The 25,717-nt window shown below is 34.4% G+C and overlaps 1 protein-coding gene across 17 annotated transcripts in view; it reads left to right on the forward strand.

Annotated features, from left to right (window-relative positions):
* Nucleotides 1-25,717, forward strand: part of PPFIBP2 (PPFIA binding protein 2) — a 110,349-nt gene that overhangs the window by 10,281 nt on the left and 74,351 nt on the right. For 11 of the 17 annotated variants that reach the window (XM_072039236.1, XM_072039235.1, XM_072039239.1 and 8 more), the window contains exon 2: nt 13,442-13,539. The exons of 2 other annotated variants lie outside the window; for them this stretch is intronic. In XM_072039236.1, coding sequence (XP_071895337.1) covers nt 13,442-13,539 — 98 coding nt within the window. Of the gene's footprint in view, nt 1-9,866; nt 9,886-10,616; nt 10,636-10,914; nt 11,017-13,441; nt 13,540-22,815; nt 22,998-25,717 lie in introns of those variants that run through there. 4 more of the 17 variants (XM_072039245.1, XM_072039244.1, XM_072039243.1 and 1 more) reach the window with 4 other exon arrangements.

Genomic DNA, 25,717 nt, shown 5'->3' on the forward strand with positions numbered 1-25,717 from the left:
TAACAATTGCAGAAGCAGTTAGATTGTAGGAAATGTGGAAGGAGCTTTAACCCATGTACTCAGACAAGGACCCCGGTTGCCCTTGTTAACTCCACATTGAATGTACTTGCTATATACACACACGCATGTGCACACAACCCTAGCTGGACTTAAGATACATTTATAACTTTCAAATATTATGTAAGTACATATACGTAAGTACAATGTTTGTTTTAAACTCCTTTGTAGTACAGATGGCTATAATAATTGTTTCAAGAAGGGAAGAAGAACAAATATTAAATATTTGGAGCAACTTTTATGGACCAGAAGCACAGTCTGGCTGCAAAATATCCATGAAAGGAAGATATGTGATTCTCTTAAAGAATGTGTTGACTAAAAAAAAATTCAAATGAGTTAAGTGAATAGTTTTCTTTTCCTGAAAATAATCTTACTTCTTTTTCTAATGAAAAGCATATATATGCAAAGTATATTAGTGTAAGTATAGGTTATTAGTAAACCTGAAAATGTCATTCATAAATGTTACAAGTGATCAATTAAATGTTTTGAAATGGTAAATATTGTCTCTTGGGTTGAAATGTTCTTCAGTGTGGGAAGCTCAGTGTATTCAAAGGAGTGATTTTACCTGAAACTGAAAAGAGCAACTTATGGCCTGATCTGGCAAACTTCAATTGTACAAAAGGAAAATAACAGTAGAATCTTTTGGTACTAGAAGAAAGGAGAGCTGTTATAACAAGCTTTTGTGCAAGAAGACCTGTTCTGGCCTGCTCTGCAGAACATCTTGTAGTATGCTGTGAAAAATACTTAATAGTCCGCAGTCATTACTCACCGATGCTTTGTCCAGTGCCTACCGCATTTCAAAACAGTAGTAGATTAGGTGAAGGACTAGACAATTGTTGCAAGAAATGTAGTCTGACTCTGTTTTGCTTTGATTGTATTCTCCATTTTAATTAGGAAATTTGTTAGCATCTTCAGTTTAGTTTGTAAATTGTGAAGCCTAGCTGGTTCTCACTTCACAAACTTATTTATAGAAGGACAGACTTTGGAAAGGGCTAGAGAAGTGTGTGTTTATGTTCAGAACAAATGTTTTTGTACAAGAGGGAAATTTGTGCACAAGAATGGATTTGGTTTGGATTCACCAGTCATTTTTGATTTAATCAAAGGTTCTGATTATCCAAGGATTAAATGAGAATAATGGGACTAGCAGCTGCTCGCTTCCTTTGAAACTCAGATTTGAGTACTCAAAAACAGAGCTTCCAAATTAGTAGAGACTTATAAAACTGACACGCTAGGTAGACTTCATCTTAAAGTGAGTGTCTTTTATTTGCTTTTCTTAAATGAAGTTAACAAAACTGTTCCTGTCGTGGAGCATAACTGTCCCTTATAAGTGTCCTTTATCTATAACAGTTAGTAGAGAAGAAATAATTTCCTCATGACAGAGCAGTAGTTTGGTTTTTCTTAACATGACCACATGTGGATTCTTTTTTTTTCTTTTTTTTTTCCCTTTCATACACCAGAATAAAACTTACTTGAATGTTTCCACATGGAGTGGAGCACTGAAACAGAGTGGGATATATCTCTTTTATATGTAAGAGTAAATCAAATTTTATTTACAGATTTAGTATAAAAACATAAAGTTGTCATGATTACTGATATGGCAGCAGACTTAGATCCAATTTCTACACAATGAAACAAACTGTGTCTGAAGAAACAGAACTCTTATTAAGTCGTCCTTCCTTCTACTTCAGAAGAGAAAGAGAAATCAATTTCACCCAATGGTAACTTTTAATAATTTGATCTTTTTTCTATTGTTTTTTATTATTATTTTTATGCACTGTCACTTGATAGAATCACAAAATATCTTGGATTGGAGGGGACCTTGAAACCCATCCAATTCCAAACCCCTGCCACGGGCAGGGACGCCTTCCACCAGACCAGATTGCCCAGGGCCCCATCCAACCTGGCCTTGAACACCTTCAGGGAAAGGGCATCCACAGCTTCTCTGGGGAACCTGTTCTAGGGCCTCACCGCCCTCTGAGTAAAGCATTTCCACCTAACATCTAGGGCATCCTAGGGCATAACATCATCCCTTCTCATGTAGTTTTAAACCTTTCCCTCTTGTCCTATCATTATCTGCCCGAGTAAAAAGTTGCTATCCATCTTTTTTTATAAGCCCCCTTTAAGTATTTAAGTATTCACTTGGTACAGATGCAAGAAACATCTGAGGAATTTTTCATAAAGACAAATCAACTAGTTAGGGATTAAAGGCCTTTGCAAAGTGACTAGTCTGAAATCTTTTAATGTTATGTTTGTTTTAATAAACAGATCCCTATAACCATATTGTTATCAAACACAATTCAGTTATTACCTCAAGGAACTCCACAGGTTTATTAACAATAGGACCAAATGTGAGTAATAAGCCTTTCAAACAGTTCTAAAGAATTGCTCAGAGTCTTAACATGAAGTCTGTCTCTGAAGGGAGACAGAATATGTAAAAGCTTGACATGAAGTATCCCCTCAGGTGTCATTGCTGCTTAGGACTGTGCTTTAGGACTTCTGGCCTTGCTATATTGACACTCAAACCCTTTAAAGTAAGAAAAGAGTTCTGTTTCATTTGTCTTCTATGTAATTATAAAGGTTTTATTTCAGAGACAGTAAAATTTGACTAACTTTATAACAATGTATTGCTTTGGGTACTGTTGTACTCTAGCATTTGCCTTAACAATTGCAATTTTTCTGTTTATTCCAACCATATGAAAGAACGCTTGTTTGGAATAGATGTAACACAGTAGCACAAATTCTAGGCTACAGTTTTATTTACTTTAGCAAATACTTTTTTTTTATTGTTCACATTTAAGGAATTAATTCAAATATTGTCTGAAAATTAATCTAGATAAATCCTATGTGTTCATTATAATCGTTGAATTCCTATTTTTTCATGCCCTAGGAATAATAGAAATTCACTGTAAAAGGAGAACAAAAGGGATCTTATGTATATCTCATTGATGAATCATTATGCTGACAGCATCCTGAACTTTGGATATAAATATGTGTATTAGAGAAGGGAAGAATACTACATTCATAAATGGTTCTTTTTCTAGGTCCAGCTATTGCATTCCATTTGTGTTGAGAAAGGCATTTTTTATTTGCAATGCTTCCAAAAGCTTTCTGAATGAAGTGTCCTAGCAAGCCTGTAAGACAAAATTACTAAACTAGAGCATGTTAGCTTTGAAGATTGATACATTGAACCAACTTTACCAAGTCTCTTTCTGAAAATAACATATATACTTTTTAAGTTCTGAAAATTAAAATCAGCATTCCTATGCATAGATCTGTAGCTATACATTTTCTCACTTTTTGGTTTAGTTCTACATATCTTGCATATTTTTATAAGGAAGAATTTGAACTGATTTGACCTACCTTTGATAACATGATTTGATGTGGAAACATGTTCATTTTACATTTGTATGGAACTGAGGGAGGAATAAATGCCTTGAAATGCTTCCTGGATGCAGCATGGATGGGCTTCGTCATTGGTAAGAACTTGAGAATGCCTGGCATGATTGATAATAAAAAGTGCTATATATAACAGTGGACTTCGAGATTCTCCTTCATATCCTGTTCCATCGGATGTAGCTATTTTGTGGAAGCAGCAGGCTGGCACTTCAGAACTCTGTTGTAAGCTATAAAAAGATGACACCAAGTACTGAAAACTGGGTATGCGGTTACCTGAAGCTTACTTGTTTCAGCTGTGGCGACAGAGCAGGAACAGTAACAGCTTGCATAGATGAAAGTGAAATAGAAAAGCTGGGCACTTGCGTGGGCTTTTGGTGTTGTGACACTGCTAAGTTCCTTTCCTAGCTAAACATATTTTCCAGTAAGAAAATACAGCTTCTCCATAGAACAGGTCATTGAGGAGACCTACATAGCTGGTCAGATGTTCATTATGGACTGCTGCCTGGTTTCAGGGATTGCTTAATCTGTCTCTAGTGATCTTGGTACTTCTGTTCCCTCTAGAGTCTGCTGAGTAAACAGGAATAAAGGATGTCACTTTTTTCTTGCCACCTTTAATAATGTTTCTTCAACTGGGAGGTATCATAGTTTTCCCTGACCTATTTGAAACTTGAAATTATTGAATATTGCTTTTGGATGTCATGTTACTGATTCATCTGTCATGCAATATTGCTTCACTCTATAATGCTTTCTCTCATAATTAGAAAATTATGTTAATACATTAGGTATGGAAAATCAATGCGACAGGGGAATATATTATTCTCATTTAGAAATCAGTTGTGGCATAATGTCTCATACAGCTACTTCCTTACCCACTGGCCAGTTCTGCAAGAATTAAGGCATCCTATATTCAGAGTAGAGGAAGAATAAAATAAACGTGTGTCATTTTAGATCAGGATTTAACTTGCCACGAAGAGCTTTTTGCTTCTTGGTTATACATATTTAGTCAGAGAGAGGAAGAACTTGAAGGCTGCTTTTCCCTTTTCATTAATCAATGTGTTCATTAATCTTTAGGAAAGAATTGATATTAAAAAGTTCTCTTTGTAAGCACAAAATTGACACAGCTGTAGAATTTGTAATTTCAATGAAGTGCTGAGTAATGTGGGACATGGTCCTTTCATAGTGACCCATGTGTTGTTCCTACTTTGAATGTTTTTAATCCAAGCAGAATCGCTTATATTGTTTGCTGATTCTAGCAGAAATGTTTTTTTTTCTTCTTTCTTTCTTTGTTTCCCACAGTCACTTTCCTCAAAATAGCTACTGAATCTTAAATTTACACAGTACTTGATACTGTTCAGTTCCTGTTAGTGTGAATTCAGCATGTTTGTGTTCACAGATGCAGGGTGGCTCATGTTAAACCACCTACATTGCTGCACAAAACGTTTCATAGAGGGCAATAATGCTGATACAAAATTAAATTACAAAATCAGAAAGCTGTTTCTTTAGTATTTGTTTAAAGCTTTATGTCTAGAGCTGAGTTTAGACTTGACAAAAGTTTTTGTTTTCATATTGATAAAGCTGAGGAAAAATCAGAACAGAGCCTTGTAACCTGAGTAACCCAAGAGTAGATCTTTTGGTTGAGAAATATTCAGAAGTTGAGTTGTATCTATGTTGGACATGTTGTCTATGTTTCTCTGTGTGGTCTAGTCTGAACCTGAGCTTTTTATCTTTAAAACAAACAAACAAACAAAAAAAAAACTTTGGATGAAATTTCTTTCTTTTGATTGCAGGAAATAAATTTTCCAGCATGTTAACCCTCCTGTGTATTCTTTTTTTTTTTTTTTTTTTTCCTGCAACACAAGGGAATCTCACATCTCATGTATCTCACTGTCCACTGGTGTCCTCTACCAATCCTCTCCTACTTTAGTGTCTGTCCATTTTAAGGAATGCTTAGCACTCTCAATTCTTTTAATGCTTCAAAGTGGAGTTATTTCTGTAAAGATTCATTGCTCATACTCAACTGCAAGGTATGGATTGGTTTTCTTCTGTGGAGAGGCTTGCTAGATAATGACTCTTCAACAAAGCATGTTATAGGAGAGAAAGTAGAAGAGGACTGGGAAGAGACTAGGAGATAGTGGCATGAAAAAAACGAGCGGTGATTAACCACTTTTTTTCTTTATATATATGCTGTATGAGCATTCACTGAAAAAATATTCAGAAAGGATGCAAAAAGAAATCAGATAAATTCACAGAGGGTGGGGTCCTTCAACATCTATGAAATGTGATGGTTCCTATGTAGTCTGTGATTCAGCAAGTCTCATGTTTGCTGGTTATTGGGAAAGACAGAGCAGGAGGCTGATGACTCTGCACCACTGTTGCCCTGAGTATCCTTAGGGACAGAGCACTGGGCCAGGCTGGCTTTTAGTCTGAGCCAGCATGGCTGTTCTTACGGTGTTGTAGTGTTCCAAAAATACACAACCATTCTCTGCCTCTGACTCATATGATTTTGATGGATACCTGTCTTGATTACAGTACAAACAATAATAAATACAAGTTTAAGCAGTAGGATCAAGGACTGTACAGGTCCAGATGGCTGAGGAGTGTTTGGTCAGTGTTGGCAAAGCAGCTGATTCTTAGAATGATTGTCAGAGCACATCATGGAAATGGATAGTGTGAGCTGATTTGAAAATCAAGCCTCCTTACACTTTTTTGAGATACCAGATCTTCTGGCCCTGCTTTAGTACTAGTCTTCAACAAAACGTTTTCAGACTAATGTTCCAAATAGCACCTGTATCAGTTACAGTACAGGTAATACAAAATCTCTGTTTCACAGTGCTCTTACACACTTCTGTAGCCCTAGTGAGATTTATGAACATGCATTTAATTGATTAATAAAATTAGTTGTTGTTAAGAATGCTTGTTCTGTTAAGTTGGTTCCATAAGAGCCTAATGGGCAAGAATTTCCATTTGCAACATGTAGTGAAATGAAGGAAGGCAAACAAAACTTGAATGCTAGCATCAGAGCTAGGCTGAGAAGCCTCTGCTCCAGGGAAATTTGAAAAGGCCTGAGAAATATTATCAGCCTTAATAATGTTCCAGATTCTCAAGGTTTAAAGGTTTGCGTTTCTTTGTTTTGTTTTGTTTTGGGGGGAATGGGGTGTTTGATTTTTGTTTGTTTGTTGTTTGTTTTGTTTTGTTTTGTTTTTCCAGCAGAATAGTTTATCTGAAATTTTAAGATTTTGTGTTTTGAATCTTTTTGTTAATCATCTATATGGAATCTCTCTCAGTTTCTGTCAAGAAACTGATTATTATGTGTTTCACTGATTATTGTGTGTTTCACTCTAAGGAAAAGAGTTTTAGTGTCTACTGTCTACTTTTCTTGCAATTTCTCTCCTTTTGATATACTAGAGCATGACCTTACTTGCACTGAATCATTCACTGTATCATTTTCAGCTTAAGGTTTCCAAGTCTTGCATGCTTTTCAGGTTTTGTTTCTTTTTTGTGGGGTGTAAGATAGGGGGTTTCCCAGGGATGGTGTCTGGAGTTAAGTAACTTAACAAGACTTAATTGAAGTATTGACCTTCATGGAAGGAAATTGGAAGTTGGGACCCTGAGACCAGTGAATACATGAGTGCAGAAGGGAAAGAAAAAAAAAATTACTTTAAATGTCAGAATTTGGGGTGTCAGATTTATTTATTTATTTATTTATTTATTTATTTTTAATTGCAGCATTTTATAACTAAATGTGAACTGTAGTGCCAGGCCTGACAATTGTATGCCATTCCTCTCTGCATTTATTTTAAGACAATAAAAGTTCATGTTTTGATTCAGAAACTTTCATATATTTTACCAGCTAATGTTTTACTCAGCTAAGGTTGAATTGAAAGCATTCATTCATTGTGTTGTTTTAAAATAAAAGTAAATAAAGTAACAAGGTAGAAATTTGAACTAGTTAGATGACAACTGAAATAAAATAATTAGCCTTTTAATTTAATACAGTAACTAATATTGAATGCAATTTGTGTTCTAAGTCTTGCAAATTCAAAAGCTACAAAATTTCCCTTGATACTGTGTATAACAGAGATAAAGCTTAAAATATCTGATAAACTAAAATTAAATTATGGAGTGTTCTTTAAGCTTTTATGAAAAATGTTTTTTTATTTAAAAAAATGAAGGACTGAAAGGCTACCTACAGTTGACAAACTGCTGTAGGGAGGTGCTGAAGAAACCCCACTTTGCACATGCCATTCTGTCAGTGTCAGCTTTTATATGTAAGGATGAGACATTGCACAAACATGAGTCAGGAAATTCAGTTATGGTACCAATAGCAACTGTAACTTAATATCCATGGGTCCTGTGGAGGAGTTACTATGAGGTGATTTTTGTTCTCCAAGGATCACGAAGTATCAGCTGAAGCATTTACAAGATACTTGTATGTGTTCTTTTTTCCTTTTGTTGTTGTTTTTTCTTTCAACTAGATACAGAGTTTAAATTCAGGCTCTGATTAGCAAATTTAGTGGGTTTATTGTTGAAAACAGATGTTTGGCTTGTGACTTTGCTAAATCATAATGCAGTAAATTTAGCAGTGTTTTGTTCCCTTTATATCTTTAAATTTAATTATTTAGCATAGTATATTTAGGATTGGTGTAGTTCTTACTGCTTGTCATAGCTTTTCTCAACAGCACACAACATGGTGGTTTTACAGTGCCTGCCTGCCTAAGCTAGTTTAGCACATTTACCTAATGAACTAACTTAGCTCATTTCCATCAGGGAGGTATTACACTAGTATGCTTGGCCAGGGGATGTCCCTTCACTGAAGGACACCCAGCAGCATGTTGAACAGAGACCTTCCTAGTTCTCTTCTACCACTGACCTGGAATGGTTCAGTTTCAGGCCTCTGCGCAACTTTGGCAAATCTACATTTCTGTCTTAGAGCTTTGCCCCTGCACCCTTAACACCCCCGTCCCCTTGGTTGACCCTTTACGCTCTTCAGCTGAATAAAAAAAAAAGTCTTTATTTCCCATTTTTGTTATTCTATAAAAAATCTTTAGTCTTGTTTTTATTCATTACTTAAATGGTAATAAATGAAGGAAGGGTTGAATTTACCCTTCCGCCTATTCCAATGAAGCAGGTGAAGGGGAAATAGAGCAGGTAGTGTCTATATTAACAAATATAAATTAAATTTAACCTATAATCAGATGAATATGATTTCTGTGTGGATAGTCCCAGAGGATGCTGTATAAGTAGTGTTCCTTAGGCAGTCATTCTAGCGATCATCAGAAATTCTTCTATTCCCAGCAGCTGTGGATGGTTATTTAGGACTAAGGATTAACTTAATTAGAGAGGCATGCTGGGTTTTAGAAGGCCAGGATCCAAATATGCGTTTATGACTTCTGTGTTTGATGGTGTCATAAGAACTCCTGAGCAAGGTAGGAGAGATGAATCGGCAATTGCAAGTCTGTGGGATAACTGGCTACAGACTGCCTGTGGCTGGGGGAGAAGCAAGGTGGGAAATGGTGCGGGTGGGAACTGCTCATTTGCTCATTCCAGCTCAGGAGTCTTCTTGCAGCTGAAAAACATGTGGAGGACTTCTGAGGCTTAGCCAAGCCACTTGATCTTTCATTATGCCATTAAGTACAAAGCAAAGTGATATTTGAATTTGAATCATTGAAACAGTTTACAAACATGTATTTATTCATCTCAGGTAAAAAATATGATGGTATTTAATTATTAGCTATGTCTTCTAAATGCAAGAGGTACTGGAAGGCTACCCAAAGCACTGATATTAAGGCAAGATCTGGATTTCAAGAGTTCCTGGCAAAACCTCGCATCGCTCCATAACTGATAACATTGGTGACCTTGTTATCAGGAGCAAAGTTGGGAAAACATCATACTTAAGAGTTGCCTAAACGTTCACATTCTATTGTCTGAAAAGCTGCTAGTTCAAGGCAGCCATGAAAAAATCAGATTTAATTAAGGCTTTTCATAATTGTGAATACATCTTTTAAATATTATGTTCTTTTTGGACACAGTAAGCTGTTGTTTTGCATACAGGAACTGGGTTAAGAAATTTGCAATGGATATTGGCTCTAAACAAGTTAGTTGTAGCAGAGATTTTTCATTTTATTTGAAATGCAAATCTCAGATTGGGATTTACAGGGTAAAGCTAGCTGAGCGAAGTAAGTTTGTGGCATTCAGACCAGTTTGCTCTGCACTTCCTGGAAGATCTTATTACTTAGGTAATTATAACAAACAGGATTGCAATATCTTTATCTGTGGGCTGGGCTCTAAATTATTGTGAGCGTGTGGCTTAGAAGGGATGATAATAATGTAGACTTATATCTGCTTAACAGTAAAACTTTGGCTATTAATAGCTAGCAATTTTTACTGTTCAGGGGAAAAAGTAAATAATTTTCTTCTTAAGGACCTGAAAAGGTGAGTAGTTTGGTTTTTGTGTTTTACTGCTATGTAAGTTAATCGAATAAACTATGATCGTTAGAATTTGCTAGTATTAAAGCTTTTGCTGTATTATTAGAGAAGCTTTTTCAGCTTTGCTAAGGACTGAACAAAAGGTAATTTTCAATTTGTATATATTTATATATGCAGATAAGTCATGGTGTTTTGCATGCATTGATGTCATTCAGGAATGAAATCTGTAAAAAGAATTACAATTAAAATATCTGCAAATAGACGGATCCTATTTGAGGCCCTCACCATGCTTTGGGAGTGATATAGCTGTCTTGTTTAACAATAATAAACAATAATAAAAATAAACAGAATCCACAATTGCAGGTACTTCTACAGAGCTAGTTCAGAAACAGTAACTGAAGACGTATGAGATCTAACAAGCTATTTCATAATAATGCTCAGAACAGTCAAACTGCAAGGAGGGAGTGTCTGGGAAAATAGGACTTGCCTGGAGCACAAGCAACAGGTCTGTCTAGAAAAAGATGTCAAGCAAGTAATATTACATTATCACTCTGGAGCAAAGCACATTACTTTTTTTAATAAATCGTTTGATCAGCAGGTTCTACTCTAGCTTGATTCAATTAAGCAGCAAATACGCTGTGGATACAGGTGAGAAAACAGGAGGAGTGTGGAGGTTGGGAGGAGATAGAAGACAGTTCTGGTGGTATTTTTCAACAAAACTTTGTGTTTGTCAAGGTGTTCACTGATTTTTTTTCTGTAAGTAAAATTTCAAGCTTGTAATATTTCAGGGGTTTCTGTAGTTTTTTCACTGCAGGTGATCAAAAACTGTATTTAATGTTTAGAAAAAATGATAGTTCTGCCTTTCTTGTTAATAATAAATATGTATTGCTCTAGCAGCTTTAAGCACACAGCAATATCTTACAGCACAAATAAGAACATTCAGTGCAACCTAGTAATAGAAACTCTGTACTGCTTTTAGTATTTTTCCCTTTTTTTCTTCCTTCAGATTTGAGACAGTCTGTTGTTCTGATTTACAAAAACAGCTGGCAGCCGTAGATCTCTGAGGGAGTGACTCTTTCCTTCAACATCCACCCCAGTAGCAAGACAGCCTGGGTGCCTCTTGGGCAGCTGCTTTCTGTAGGTGGATTTCCTTTCACTGAGATGATTGTGACCCATGTTGTGGATGCTTTGAACTAGGAGAAATACTGCATGGAAAGTGGCTTATTGCAGTTGAGAACTGGGTATCTCTAACATTTTTAGTGAATCTGCTCACCTGCTGGCAGATTAATATGATAACAGAGGATGGAAATCTACCAGAGTCAACAAATTGATGCAACAGAAAAAGAGGGAGTGTTTGAAAAGTTTTGTGTGTACGTATTGTGAAATTTTAAGTTTATATCAGCTGACTTAATGACTTTTAAGATTATTCTGAGGATAGTGTGTGTTATTTCCAATACCATTAAATGCAATATTTGGGTTGTTTGCTTTGGAGATCAGATGAAATTCAGGTACATTTAGCATTGTTCATGCTTAAATTATTATTTTGACAAAAAGGGAGAGGTAAACCCAACCTGTAATTTGCATGAATCTTTGCCTTAGGTGACACTAAAGGTTGTGGGTGATTTTTTTTTTTTTTTCCTCTTCTTTATTTTCTGATATGGCATTCTCATATTGCTCTTCAGATCTGTTTGATCTGAAAGTAAATAGTGGCTTAGCCATTATGACAGCCTAAATGGCAGAGCTGAAATTAGAGCCTACTAGTTTCAGGCTCTCATTCCTGCAGCTGTCCCTTTAGATGATGATTGTATACATTGACCAGACTGGATGTAGCACACACAGCTCTCTGATAACAGAGAGCTTATTAATAAATTAGCTTTCTTTGTATCTTTGTGTATTCTTCACCAGCACCATGACAAAAAGTCTGTATCGTAGGGTTCTTAATCTGCAAAAGAAGCAAATAATTATGACTTGTTACTATTTTTTTGCATTGTGCTGGTCTTTTTTCTGAGTTTCTTCATTTGTTATGATGCAGTAATTTGGACTCAGCGTTGAGTATACTTCTAGGGATTTTTTTTTATCTGATGGTCCTGAGAAATAACAACAAAAGAATGTTTTTATCTTAACGCTGGTTCTATTCTCTGGCTGCTAATTCTACATTCTAGTGTTTAGGAAACATCCAACCGAGAGAGCAAATGTAGGTGGTTTAGCTACCAGTCATATCAGTCATTGGTGATAGTGGCCAGTGTCTGAATTATCACTGAATGAACACCATACAAATATATCTATGTGAATTATCTTGTCTTTTAAATCTAAAGACAGGTGACAATCTATTTCTTGTCATATCACATGATAAATACAGATTAGTGAAATTTCAGTGGCATTGGAATAATTGGCCTCAAACATATGACCAACTGCATATGCACTTACCTACTACGTGTATCATTTGAAGGATATTTCTGGCCATTGTCACACAGATGTCTTTTGTGGTGCCTACAAAGGTGTAAAAACAGCAGTTTTGAACCACTGTTTTAAAAATTTACTGTATTGGGAGATACAAAAGTCTGAATGAACTACACTTTTGTGGATGAGAAATCAAATCAAAATTCTGTGACCTTTTAAAGTCTTTGTTGATATTTTGAGTTGTGTGTTACAGCACTGCAAAAATTATACCCAAGATCCCTGTTCATTGCCCTGCAGGTGTTGGTTTTATACCTGAGCATTGAAGTGATGTGCAAAAGAAGCTTATTTTAGAGATGAAACAGACAGCGTATATTTTTTTTTTCCCTATGAAATGTCACAGGGGATTCTAATTTTTGGAAAATTTGGTTTATTATCCTTGATCTCAGATGTTAATGAATGTCTTTAATCCTGTTCTAAAGAGGCATCAACTTCAGAAATTTCATACTTGGAGCAGATTGGTCATGAAAAAGTGATATAATGTGGTTATGGAAAGGAGAAGTAAAAATGATTTCAGAATTGCTGGACTTGGAGTCAGAAGTGAAAAACATATTAGGTATCATTACTGTTGGGGTTGAGGCAGAAACATATTTTTATACTTTCCCTCTCTACTAATATGGCAGCAATCAATAACGAGCTCCTACAGAGTTTGGCTTATAGGTTAACTGTGATTTCACCAGGAACAGTAAAAGCACCTGTTTCATTCCTTCATTGAAACCTAGACAACCCTCCTTTTCGCCCACAGTGCAAAAGGTTGAAATACACAAACTTTGAATTTAGAAAAGTATTCTTAAGAATAAGGCGTAGGCAAATCTCAGGCTTCCAGTATTTGAGATTTGTTTGTTTTCATTTTCATCTGCATTTCCTTGTTAGTAAAGTATCTTAAGAAAGAAATGAGTCAGTGATAAATGAGAACCTCAGAAATCCCAAGTCATCTATCAAGAATAGGAACTATTTTTTTTTTAATTTTCATATTAATTACAAGGCTGTATTTTTGTTAGCATGGACTTCTCTTTGTATGGCTTAGTATAGAATGAAACAGTGAAGTATATTTTCTGTCAAGTCTGCTTTAGTATAATACACATGCTTTCATCTGTCTTTACAGTAGGAAGAGTAAAAGTCTGAGCAAATCAGAGAGCATGGCTTCTGACGCTAGTCATATGCTTGAAGCAGCTTTGGAGCAGATGGATGACATCATTGCAGGTACAATAATGCTTTATTTTACACCAAATTATTTTGATATTTAACAACATCTGTCTTTCTCCCCTCCTACATTTTTCCTGTTTATTTTTTACTTTTTAATTATTTTTCTCAATTTGTCAGTTTCCTGTGTTTTCTGTGGATCAATAATTATGTGAAGAAAAAGTAAAATAAAGAAAGCCTATAATTCTACCTCAGATATGTAAATATTGAAATAAGAGAGATTTAATTTGCTCTAGTGCTATATGGTAATTTAAACAAATCCTCATTCATGTGGTAACTCCACTGAGTTGAAATTTAATGGAAAATAATTGCAATGACTAATTTCAAAATTTACATTCAAACTATACCTGGTCATTTAGTTGACTGTAAAATAATATATATTGTTACTTTTTAAATTCTATTTGTCTGATGTAAAAAAAAGAAGTTTTTACCAAGGTATCTAGTTATCTGGATAGTATATATCTTTATCTTACACACACACATAAATATTCCTAATTATGTATTTTTAAAATATGTTATTTTCTTTATTTGTTGAAATGCATAAGTATAAAATAGTTTCGCTATTAATTACCTTCATGGTTTAATGAGTTAGAATGTATAACTTGTTTTGTTAGCATTCATATCCAGGATCCAAATTAGGAGTTTCTTTTTTACATAGCTTTCCAATAGAAAGGGTGATGCAAGACTGAATTTGCTGTTTTCTGGTGTTCTGGTAAGGCAATTAAAAAAATTTTGTCTCAACATTACAGCATCCGAGAAGGGAAGATCTTTCTGTGGTTAGGACTCAGTAGCCTTGGGGTTTGTGCTCACACACCGTTCAGTGTGAACTCCTGAAAGAAGTATCTGGGTAGGGCCATGATCTCAGTTTTGCACAATGGGAAAGCATTTACTAAAGCTTTTTAATTTAAGTAGTGACACCCATGCTGTGCCTTCATTATTTTCCCCTAATGCTGAAGAAGATGACATCAGCCTCTTGTTGCTGCAGTTCTGGCTTCTTCCTCCTCTTCTAGTAAAATTTACTGTCCAGAGACTAATATGAAGCTTCATAAATTACCATCAGACTAGCCATAATTAGGCAGAAAGTCTGTGTCCATGATTTCTAGTTTAAAGTATCTCTAGATTTATTGTTTATTATTCTTCTTCACATGTGAAACTTTATTCTATATTTGCAAGTTTATGCCTGCTAAGATACACAGAAATATGAAAATAGAGCACAATTGTAAGAATGTGAATATGTGATAGATACAACTCCACAAATAACTCTTCATGCCAATAGAACAAGTTCCAGACAAATACGAAAACTTAGAAATGTATTTCCTTTTTTTTTTTTTTTTTTTTTTTTCCCTGACCTCAAAACTTTCTTCAAGCAAGGTTTTAAGCAGAAGTTATCTGGAATTTTATTTGTTCACCTCTTGTCTTATAAAACACGAACAGATAGTCAGCGAAGCATTGTACTTCCCTCAGATATGTAAACAGAGAACAAGAAAAAAAAAAAAAAAAAACAAAAAAAACAAAGAAACAATAAAAGCAACTCCTAAACCATAGTTCATAAAATGGGGAACTGAAATAATTTCTTAACCCTAAATTTGCAGTAGCTATGATACTAGCTAATGCTTCAAAAGAGATAAGACAACATAGAGGTCCGTGGCCCTTTCATCATGCTAGGGAACCTGTGCTTCTAAATCACCTTCATACATCTGGATTTATCTTTATGTATTTATTTTGCTTTCTCACTTCTGTGATAATTTATACATAGCCCAGAAAACATTGTTGATATCATCAATGCATATATATTCCATTCTTCAGAAAAATTTATCTTGTCTTATTTATTGGAAAGGAGAGATTTTCTTCAGAAAGCATTTATCTTCCAAGAGGAAAAAAAAGAAAAGACACGTTTAAATGGACTTTCAGATTAGATACTGCTCTTCTTCCAGTAGTTGTCAGAGCTTTGTGGTGTTTTCTTTTGAACAAAGAGGTTGGAAAGCTTGATGTGATTTTGAGGATTTTCAGCCTTCTTGTGCTTTAGATTTTCATCTACATCAATCAGATCAATCAGTGTTATAAGCGTGTGCTTCCAACATATCTCAAATTGTCCAGGATCTCCTCTTATGAGCAATAAGAGGCTATATAATCAATAAACAGGTCTTTCCTTGCTTGTTTGAGCAGTGCTATATTTTGTTTAGAAAAACTTTCAGTTTTACCTGAAGATGCCATTTCATATTCACTTCCCAAAAGTATTATAGGCTTACAGGCTGTATATTTTTCCACTGAAAGTGTAACATTACTATTTAGTAGCATTTTCATGAGTAGCAACTCTGAAAAATGGTCAGTTTAGAGTCAGATAATAGGAGTTTAGTGTAGGGTATTTTTTCCATGGTATGGAAAGATAACTCATTAAATGATAATATATGACTGCCTTACAAAAGCAATTCACATATTTCTTTTAGTTCGATGGTAGAATAATAATTGAGCCAAGCTTGACTTTTTTATTATCATTTTATTTTCTCCTTCTCCTTTTTCAGATTATTCGTGCCCATATCTTTTTAGGGTTTCATCTTGATAAATAAGCAATAGAATTAAATTGCTCCAGGCTGCCCAACAACATTGCTTTTACCCCCCTCCCTTAGCTGTCGTGATTATGGAGACACGGATAGAAGCAGAGCAAATGATGTAAGAAATAATCTATGTTATTCAGTGGTTTGCACATCCTGTTCACAGCTGTTTTGTAGTGTTGTTGATGCCCAAGCTCTAAAACAGAGTAGTATGTAGAGTTTGTTTCCAGTGTCAGCATAGGTCATAAACAAATTGGCAACTTCAAGAGAGTTGACTTTACAACTTCAGGTTGCTTCTTTTTTTTTTTTTTCTTCTAATGCCCACTGTACAATATGCAAAACAGGCTTACATAAAGATATCTAACAGGAAAAGCACCAGGATATTTCCCAGGCAGTGCATTCTGTCAAGTTTCATCAATGTTAACTGAATACTTCTCATATGATTTCAGGATTATATCTACCCAGACCAAAAAAAATATTATTTTGTTCCTTTACTTATTTTAGTTGTAACATAAAGGAAAAGCTCAAATTGTTTGGAGAGTTGTTTACCTAATTTATTTGTTATTTTCCATTACAAGAAATAAAAAAGTAATTTTAAGATAGACTAACTTATTATTATAAGTTAGTCTAACTTAAAATATTTCTGGTAATTCTCTTCTAGTTAATGTTCTGTGTGCTCCAGAACTGTTTCTTGCATATTCTGGTATGATTGATGGTCCAAATGTATCTGCTGGAGCTTATACTTGGATACTGGTGATTATCCCAATTTGTCTCATATTGAGGAACATAGTTATTATTCAAGTTTGATTCTCTCTAATTGAATCCAGTAGGCTTCTGTATGCAATCTGTGGAGGGACTGCAAAACAGGAATGTTCTCTTGTCCTGTATGGTGAGAGGAGAAATAGGGTAGGAAACTCCTTTAGAAGGAGGACTGTTGTAAAACAAACATGGACACAGAGTTTTCTAACTGAAGATTTATATATACCATACTGTGCAAATATTGGACAAGTTATCTGCACAAATGTAGCTGCTCTTTGACTAGCCTGGGAACAGCAGAAATCAACTGTTCAGAGCTATTTCAGCTCACTATATACAGATTCCATGGATATCCTGAGGCAGCATTGAATTCAAAGACCAAGACTAAATTTCATGACTGTTGGAAACATGTATGTGATGAAAGTTGATGTAGGCTTCCTTTGGCATGAGGCCTGAGTGGATACTAGGAAGAACTATACTCCTCTTGGCCTTGGAAAGCAGGTATAAAACGAGCATTAATCACCACTACAGAGAAGTGAGAAGTCCAGAGATACGTAACTGTAAGTGGTTCATTTTTTAAGTTTGAATAGGGGTGTGTGTGTGTATATGTATACACACGTTTGTTGGTGTGTACACACATAAGCAAAGAACAGCATTCTCTGTTTAATTAGAAAAACAATCCTAAGTTCTTATATTAGCTGTAGTTATTATAAAGGACAAGAACCACATTCTAATATGTTGAGGTAAGAACTAGGCATTCAAATACATAATATGAATATTTACAGTCCTACTTTTAGCCTTTTTAATTGGAAAAAGTAATGTCTTTTTCTCCAAATGTTAACATTCCTAATACATGATTCTGGTTAATGGAAATAAAAAGTCTCACTGTAGATTGTGCATCTCAGTGCAATACAAAATGTATTAGTGTTCAGAGTGCATGAGGGTAGGATTGTCAAGCAAGATTAACAAATTAAATTTCACTGGGCTTGATCAAATTTGACAGATAAGTCAGTGTTCCCAAGTCTTTTATGCTTCAGTACATCTTTACTGATAACCCACCCTCATAGCTATATAAATTACGCATGCTAAATAATTAGCCTTATTTGGCTAAAACAGCAAAAAGGACTAATGTAATTGTCAATGAACATGACTTATCCATTAGCCAGAATGACTTGCACTCCAAACAGATGCTTTCTTTAGAGAAAGTACCCATATGTCAGATCAGCCTATATATTCTTTACTCGAGGTTCATACCTATGACATTGCCTCCTGCTGTCCAAGTCATTAACTTTCTCTTTACTTCCACTTGTACCCCGTCCATTAAAATGTGTGGATCCATAATCCATAGGATTATGGATTTTGCTTAGTTTTTCTTTTAAATTAATTTTAATTAATTAAAACAGTCTTTCTTTTAGTTTGTCAAAATGGTTCTCTCTGTCAGCAATTTGGAAATTCATTATTTTCTTTTGTGAACAATGACCACAAATTTAAGATCTAAAAATTCCTGTCATAGTATTATAGTCTGGTGTAGCTCCAGAATCTCTTGAAAATCAGCAACTAATCAGTGTAATTATTGTTTCCTTTTAACCAGAGCTCCTGCAATTATGACTTAATGAAAAATGATGAGAAAGTTAAATGTATTATCACGAGTGTGTACTGATATTTCAGTGTTAGTACTGAAAGATTAACAAACCTAAGTAATTAAATAGTATGTCAATATCTAAGAAGTATATGTGTTTAAATTCCCTTGTCTGTAGGGGCAGTACACTCACACTTGGCTGTGTACTATAAACCCAACTGTTTCACATACCCCTGACGAGAAAAATAAATAAATAAAATAAAAGGCCATAAGGGGAAATTATCTTGAAGAGATGAACAAGACTTTTATTCTGGTTTAATATATTTTTCTTAGGACATCTGCTTGCCAGAATGTGAAGAAGGACGTGTTTATTATGTCATTTTTGTTTGTTTGCTTGCTTGCTTGCTTTTACTTTGTTGGTTGGTAATGTGGCTGGTGTGTTTTTCTTGCTCTTCTGATCCATCATAATTTGACTATGAAAATAATATAGCTATGCTATTTTACTGGATGTGTTGGATTACCAAATGAACTCTAATTAGGTGATCAGAAAATGGAATCAAAATATGGAAATGGAAAAAAAAATACTAATAGCCCTGTTTGAACTCCTTTGTGTGCATTTTAGGTTTTGTAGAACAAGGTTTTTACTGAGCTCCTACATAAATACTGGGAAATCAAAAGATTTCCTAATGACTGTTTTTATCCGTCAGACACGTCATCACAATATTCATTCAGAATGTAAGGGCTAGTTTCACGGCACTTTAGGGGAAGAAGATAGAATTCTCTGTTCTGCTTCATAAGGACTTGAAATTGTCCAGACCAGAGAGAGAGCACTTAATCACCTTTTTTTTTTTTTTTTTTTTTCTTGTGGCGTGTGCTGGGGAGGTGTCTTATTTGAAATACATGCTGGATAACATGTAGCTGATAGGAAGTACAAGCCTCTTGTGATTGTGTAGAGTGAATAAAGAAGAGCACATACTTTTTATTTTGAATTTGTATACTACCAGATGGCTTTTATTTTTTATCACTTCTGTCTTATTCAAGGTTCACAGTATTTTTAAATTCGAAGTTTAGTTTCTATAGTAAAGCTTTATAACTTTTTATAACGTACTACTTGGGTTTTTGTAGAATTTCATTTCAAGCACTGACTTGACAGAAACAGTAGATGAAGTAACAATGACAGAAACAGAGTAATTGAAATAATGAGCAATTTCTTTCCTTACAGATTAGAGCAACAGCTGTAGTGGTTACCTCATCTTTTAAATAAATTGTAATTGTGTTAATAAGCTGTGCTTCAATTATGATTATTGTCTTTCCATTTACCTTTCTGTTCACGTTCAATCAATCTAGACTTTTTTTCTGAACAAAAGAGATAATATATTTACAGCATTTGTTTTTCTTGTTTCTGCTAGGTATTAATTAAGGCGAGCATTTGTGAGAGTGTGCTATATAAGATACTATAGTAGCTTTTTGAAACCATTAGCTAGAAAATGTTTATAGATAAAATATATAGAGGTATTAAAAAGAAAATAAAATACTGCATGGCTTGAAATCAGGTCATTGATAAATATATAGATTCATATCATTAACATTATCATTAACAATTCTATAAAAATATGCATTGAGTTGGGGGAGAAGAGTGGGTTAAAATGGTGACCATTAATCATCCTGAAAAGTAAAGAGAAAAAATAATAAAAATACTTAGTATTTATACTTTGCAGTTAAATATTTATCTTCATTTTATAACAGTTTTTATAGCTTGTTAGGTGCTGTTACAGTTAACAGTTGTTAGGTGCTGGCATTTAGCTTCAGATACAAGAGTTTGGAAAAGCTAGTTAGGTAATGTCTTAGTGGTTGTCAGCAATAAGATAACAATTTTAAATCTTTTAAACCTTTTTAAAAATGTAACAGTTCAGTCTTTCTACTTACTTGATCTGTAACTTTTCTCATCAACAGTCTGTGATCTTTCTTTTCTATTTGTTACCATTGTTGAAGACATGGACTCACAAACTGTGTGCACATTTCAATAACCATTACACCTATTTGATATTGTATTTTGTAAGGGTTTTACATGTGCTGTAGCCTTCCTCTTAATACCTTGCATAACTCGTCAAATGCAGCCTCGTATGAGTTTTAAAAGCATATGAAAATCATGGCAACTTGAATGGTTATTGCACGTGTGAGAGATTGTTCACTCATTCCTTACCCAGAGTTGCCAGAGCAACCTGCAGTTTGGAATTTCCTCAATCTTGAGTGTTTAACCTTGCAAGAGGTCATTATAGCTATGTGGACTGCTGTCCCAAAGCACACTTCCCATACTATCACTATCCAAAGCATTTTTTCTCACAGATAGGGAGGTCTGAGCACAAGATCGAGAATCAAGACCCCAGAATCCTGTTTGTAGTACTGATGGATTTCCTCTGTAAACAGGTCCATACTACAAAATCTTACGGAGCTCACAAACATTGGGAACTTGTTTCCTATAAACACTTAAAGAACTTGCACAAAACAACTCTCATCATCTGCTTTTGTAAAAGACAAAATTGTCCTTTATGCTCAAGTTGGTCTTTATTTTCCTTTGCAAGTATTCCTGTCTTTCCAGCAAAACAGCAAAATTAGAATATTTCTTGAAAAAAAGCATTAAGATTAATTCGAAATATAGAAATCTTTGTTACTGAAATATTTTATCTTTGACTACAGATAAGCAGGTCTGTCAATATAAACTAAAAATACAGCTATGAACTAGACAGCTATGACAACATACCAAAGCTGCAGTACTGCATTACGTTTGTACGCAATGTCTGCTTCAGAACTCTGTGTATCTGTTCATAATTTTTGCAGCTTTGTAATTAAAGTGTGCCATTCAGTATTGCAGCTCAAAATGATGTTTATGGAAGAGTAGTCCCTATGTGCTGAAATTCCTATTAGTGTAATAGATCTGAAAGTATTGCTCTTCACGTGTAACTCTTTATGCCACTGTGGAATGGCAGAACATGCCTACCAATATTTGTATATATGTCTCTGTTATTAAAACCACTTTATCTCTACTACTCAAACTGATAGAAATGATATCCTGCAGCTTGCCTTGCAAAGTTTCAGAAAGTTAGGTTTGAAGAGGAAAGATTGAAATTGGCTTCAGAGTATGATGACTTCAAATTCCATTGGCATAGAAGCAAAGGGTGGGAAAGAAACAGAAATGTAAATAGCTTCAGATATAGTATGTAGCAAAGAAAGGCAGTTAAACTATGATGGTCATAACCCCATACGACTGAAAATTTGAGACACAGAGGGTCTTTTGTGGTTTATATGGTGTGGTATGTTCTTCAGTACATGAGTCACTTGGTTGTTTAATATGCTAGTGAACAGATTTCTAAGATTTCAATTGAAGCACGTTTTATTAAACACAGACTTTATTTAAATTGAGAATCATGGCTTGTCTATTTCTTACTTTAGGCAATTAAATTGATTCAAAAATTATTTTTGACTACCAGAATAGCGTGATTTTTATGAAACAATATGTTTTTATTTTCTTACGAACTGAATGCTGTTATTTTCCTTGTGCTTTCAGAGAGCCGTCTTTTCATGAAACAGCATTCATGTTACCAGTGACTTACTACAAACAATTCAGAATGTTTTACTAAAAAGAGATACTTATCAATTCACAACACTTTTAATTAGACTACTAGTTTCACTGGCGCTAAACACACTTTTTTTTTTTTTTTTGTGGATATGCCTATGGAGAAATAGTTCAGCAGAGAAGAAATTGCTGCAAGTATTTGTTGTTCTTTTCCTTTAATAGAATTGGTTAATTTTTGTCTTTCCCATGCAATGGATACTTTACCTCAAATATATCATTAAGATTTGCATTGTCCTAACTTTGCTAGGTCTCCACCATAGCTGCAAAAGCCATCCTTCTTTTTTCACCAGATGTAAGGCTGCTTAGCTTGTCCTTCTGGATAAGGGAGATATTTTTGTTGCAGCTGTGTATATAGTGCCTAATGTGCTGTACATCAGTGCTTAAGGTCCATAAGCATGTAAAAGTAAAAAGGCTAAGTAATTACATAGATAATTTGCATATGAAATTATAGACAGTTCTTGAAAATTGTCGAAAGGATTCTGCGTGTGGTTGTAAATAAAACTCACATGAAAATCACCCAAGCTACATGAAACTTGCATCTGAATGTAGTCATTAGGCATTTCTGGTCTTGGAAACTTTTTTCTAGGGCTTCCTGCTAATCCAGCTTAACTGTTACTGTTCACTGTAGTTAAAGATCTAACAGCAGAGATTTGAGGAGCAGCTAATGTGAGCTATGATTCAAAACACTTTATACATTTGTGATGTATTTTGCATTACTGTATGAGAAGGCAGGATTGTGTGAACAACCTCTTCACTCCTTTAACAGACGATTTAGGACCGAGGACGCTGAGTTATGTTCCATCCAGACCTTAATACTAGTTTACATAAATTCAAGTTTTCAGGGCTATCTTCATGAAAAGAAGAGACTTGTGCTTCAAAAGACAATTATGCTTTGTAGAACTTGGACAACCTATATGCTCATTGAGTAAAAATTCAGGTAAAAAAAAAAAAAAAGTTCTGTAGCAGTATAATGATGATTGACTGAAAGTCTAGAGAAAATGTGTTTATAGTTTTGACCAACAATGATTAGAATAAATATCAAAACTGTTACATATGAGTATTTCAGGTTTCTATAAAGCCATCTGTACTGCAGCGTAGAATTAACTTTGGAGTTGTGTTGGTCTTATTTGTGTTTTTTTGTTTTATTTTTTAAGTGTTGGGATTTGGGTTTGGTGGGTTGTTTGCTTGTACTTTTTTTTTTTTTTTTTTCTGTTTTCTGGACTAAAATCTCAGCAGTTCTAGGAAAATCTCTTTGTAAACTACTGTTGGTTGAGCTTTATATTACCAGGAATGTTTTTTATTTTATTTTGGAGGGAAAAGACAGATTATATAGAAGAATGCAGTGGAGTGGAAGTAAAGGGGCAAGGAAAAGTGAGAGATTTAACTGCTAAAAGTGATGAAAGATGGATAAATATCTATAATATAAGCTGAGGAGAATGGATTCTCAAACTAGCAAGGTTACCTGATTCATACCTTTAGTAATATATTTTTACAAGCTTCAAATAGTGTTGCTTTTGAAATAGTTTATGTATTTGCCCAAAAGGAACTTAACTTTGAAGCCATTCAGTTAATTGCAAGAAACTTAGAACACAAAATGTGCTTGCATGGTCAATGTGTAACCCAAATGTGTAACTTTAAGTTGTTTTCCTTTTTTCATTAGTTATGTTGTTCTTTCTAAAATACATATAGTATATAGCAACTTTTAACCTCCTTTATCCACTGTCTGTATGGGAAAGACAGAATTAAGCAGCTTGGAATGTCTTTGTCAAATACATTTACTTTTTTTCCTCTTCTAAAGTGGACGTTTATGATGATTAACTGTGCTCCAGTAGTACACTAGGAAACCATTGTGTTGAGTTTTATATAAATATGATGACAAAAGATTCCCCTGTGTCCTGTTTACCACTGGGGGAGAAAAGAAGAGGAAAAAAAAGAGAGAGATAAAAGAAAACTTTGACTTGCTTAAGACCATATAATTAATCTTTCTGCAGGAGTTCAAAACTGCGCTCATTTTTCCTGAGTATCAATAAAATTCTAGTGGATGAACCATATTCTTCCCCTCTTCAGTTGCCTATACTAAAGCCAGATATAAACTCATTGCTGTTGAGGAGAGTTTACTGATAATTGTAGTGTTCTGTTTGCACTGTGGCATCTCTTTTTTTTTTTTTTTTGTATCAATCTGCAATAAGATCCAGGTTCTCACTGTCTGGTGGTAAAATTTAATGTACTTTGCAGCCTGATGATGTGAAGATTTAAACTAATTCAAAGAAATGTAAATATTTACTCCTACACAGTTTTAGTTCTGTTTTTCAGGGTGTGTTCTTGTCCTTCTGTTGAATGATACATATACTATTTAATATGAAACTACATGGAAAGTGAATAGGAGAAACAAGCCTATGATTCATTTGAATTTAAGCAGTAAAACAGGAAGCTTTTGAGCTAAGCTACTGAGTTGTCCCTTGCAAGTTCCTTGCATTTCTGCATTCACGTCACTCTTTTACCTAGTATAATGTGTATTAGTTGTTGCCTTCAGAGGAATTCTTTATTTTTCCATTTCAATCAGGAGAATGAAAGCAACTACAGTAGCAATTCATGGCAAGCCAGTTAAAAAAATAATAATAATATCACAAGGGAAGAGTATATGTATACATTTGATGGGGAGGTGGGAAGGGTTGTGTTCTCCTAGTGATGCACTGATATCTGTAAGTAGCTCCCATTCCAGACAAGGAGAGTTGCTCATGGGAGGGCTTCGTAGCTTTTGCTGAGAACTCTGGTCCCAATCCAGCAAGCATTTTTAAGTCATGGTGTAATTGAACATATTTGTCATTGCAGTGACTTGAAGGTAATGGTTTTGATTGTCGAGAACTAGAATCTTCAGTATATCTCAGAATGAATACTCTGTATTCATTTCATGATGATTAAAAGAGAGAATAGAGAGAATGTGTTTTGTTTGTTTGCGTGTGTGCATGTGTTTCCCCAACCATATCAGACCCAGGTACATTCTTTTCTCATCAGCACCTACTTTTTAAAGTCTAAACATAAATCTCAAATAGTTCTGATTATTTTTTTTAATATTTTTTTTTATGAATAATAATTCCAGTTGAAAGATTTAGAGTCATAAATGAAAGTATCTACTTTTCATAAATTTCAGTCTCTACTTCCTTCATTTAATTTAGTTGCTATTAATTAAAGATAGATTTTTCCTTTCCAGTTCTAATGGAACCAATGCATTTAATAATTTACAGACAGTTCACTTGTAAGTTTGTTACATATATATTCATTTAAACAAACAAACACTTTGCCATATTCATTATTATTAGCTAGGAAAACTTTGAAGTATCTGTAATGTCTTCTGTAGTTCCTAAAATCTTGTGCTATTTATGCTCAAAATGAACTCCCAGTCATAAATATGGAGTAAGTTGTACACCAGTTTTTTTTATGTTAGGTAATTCATGGAACATGAGCTTTCCATAAGATTATCTTTTATTTTTATTTGTTGCATTTCTTTTTGTTAGTAATGGACAGAAACACATTTCTTTCTTCTAGCTTTTTATTTCTTATTTCATGCAAAATTACATGGAGGAATTACAAATTACATTAAGGCAGGAAAAGAAAACTAACTAAAAACCTGAAAATTCTGAAGTTGATTTTCTCTTC

The sequence above is a fragment of the Anas platyrhynchos genome, chromosome 5, assembly GCF_047663525.1.
Source record: "Anas platyrhynchos isolate ZD024472 breed Pekin duck chromosome 5, IASCAAS_PekinDuck_T2T, whole genome shotgun sequence".
Taxonomy (NCBI): Eukaryota; Metazoa; Chordata; class Aves; order Anseriformes; family Anatidae; genus Anas; species Anas platyrhynchos.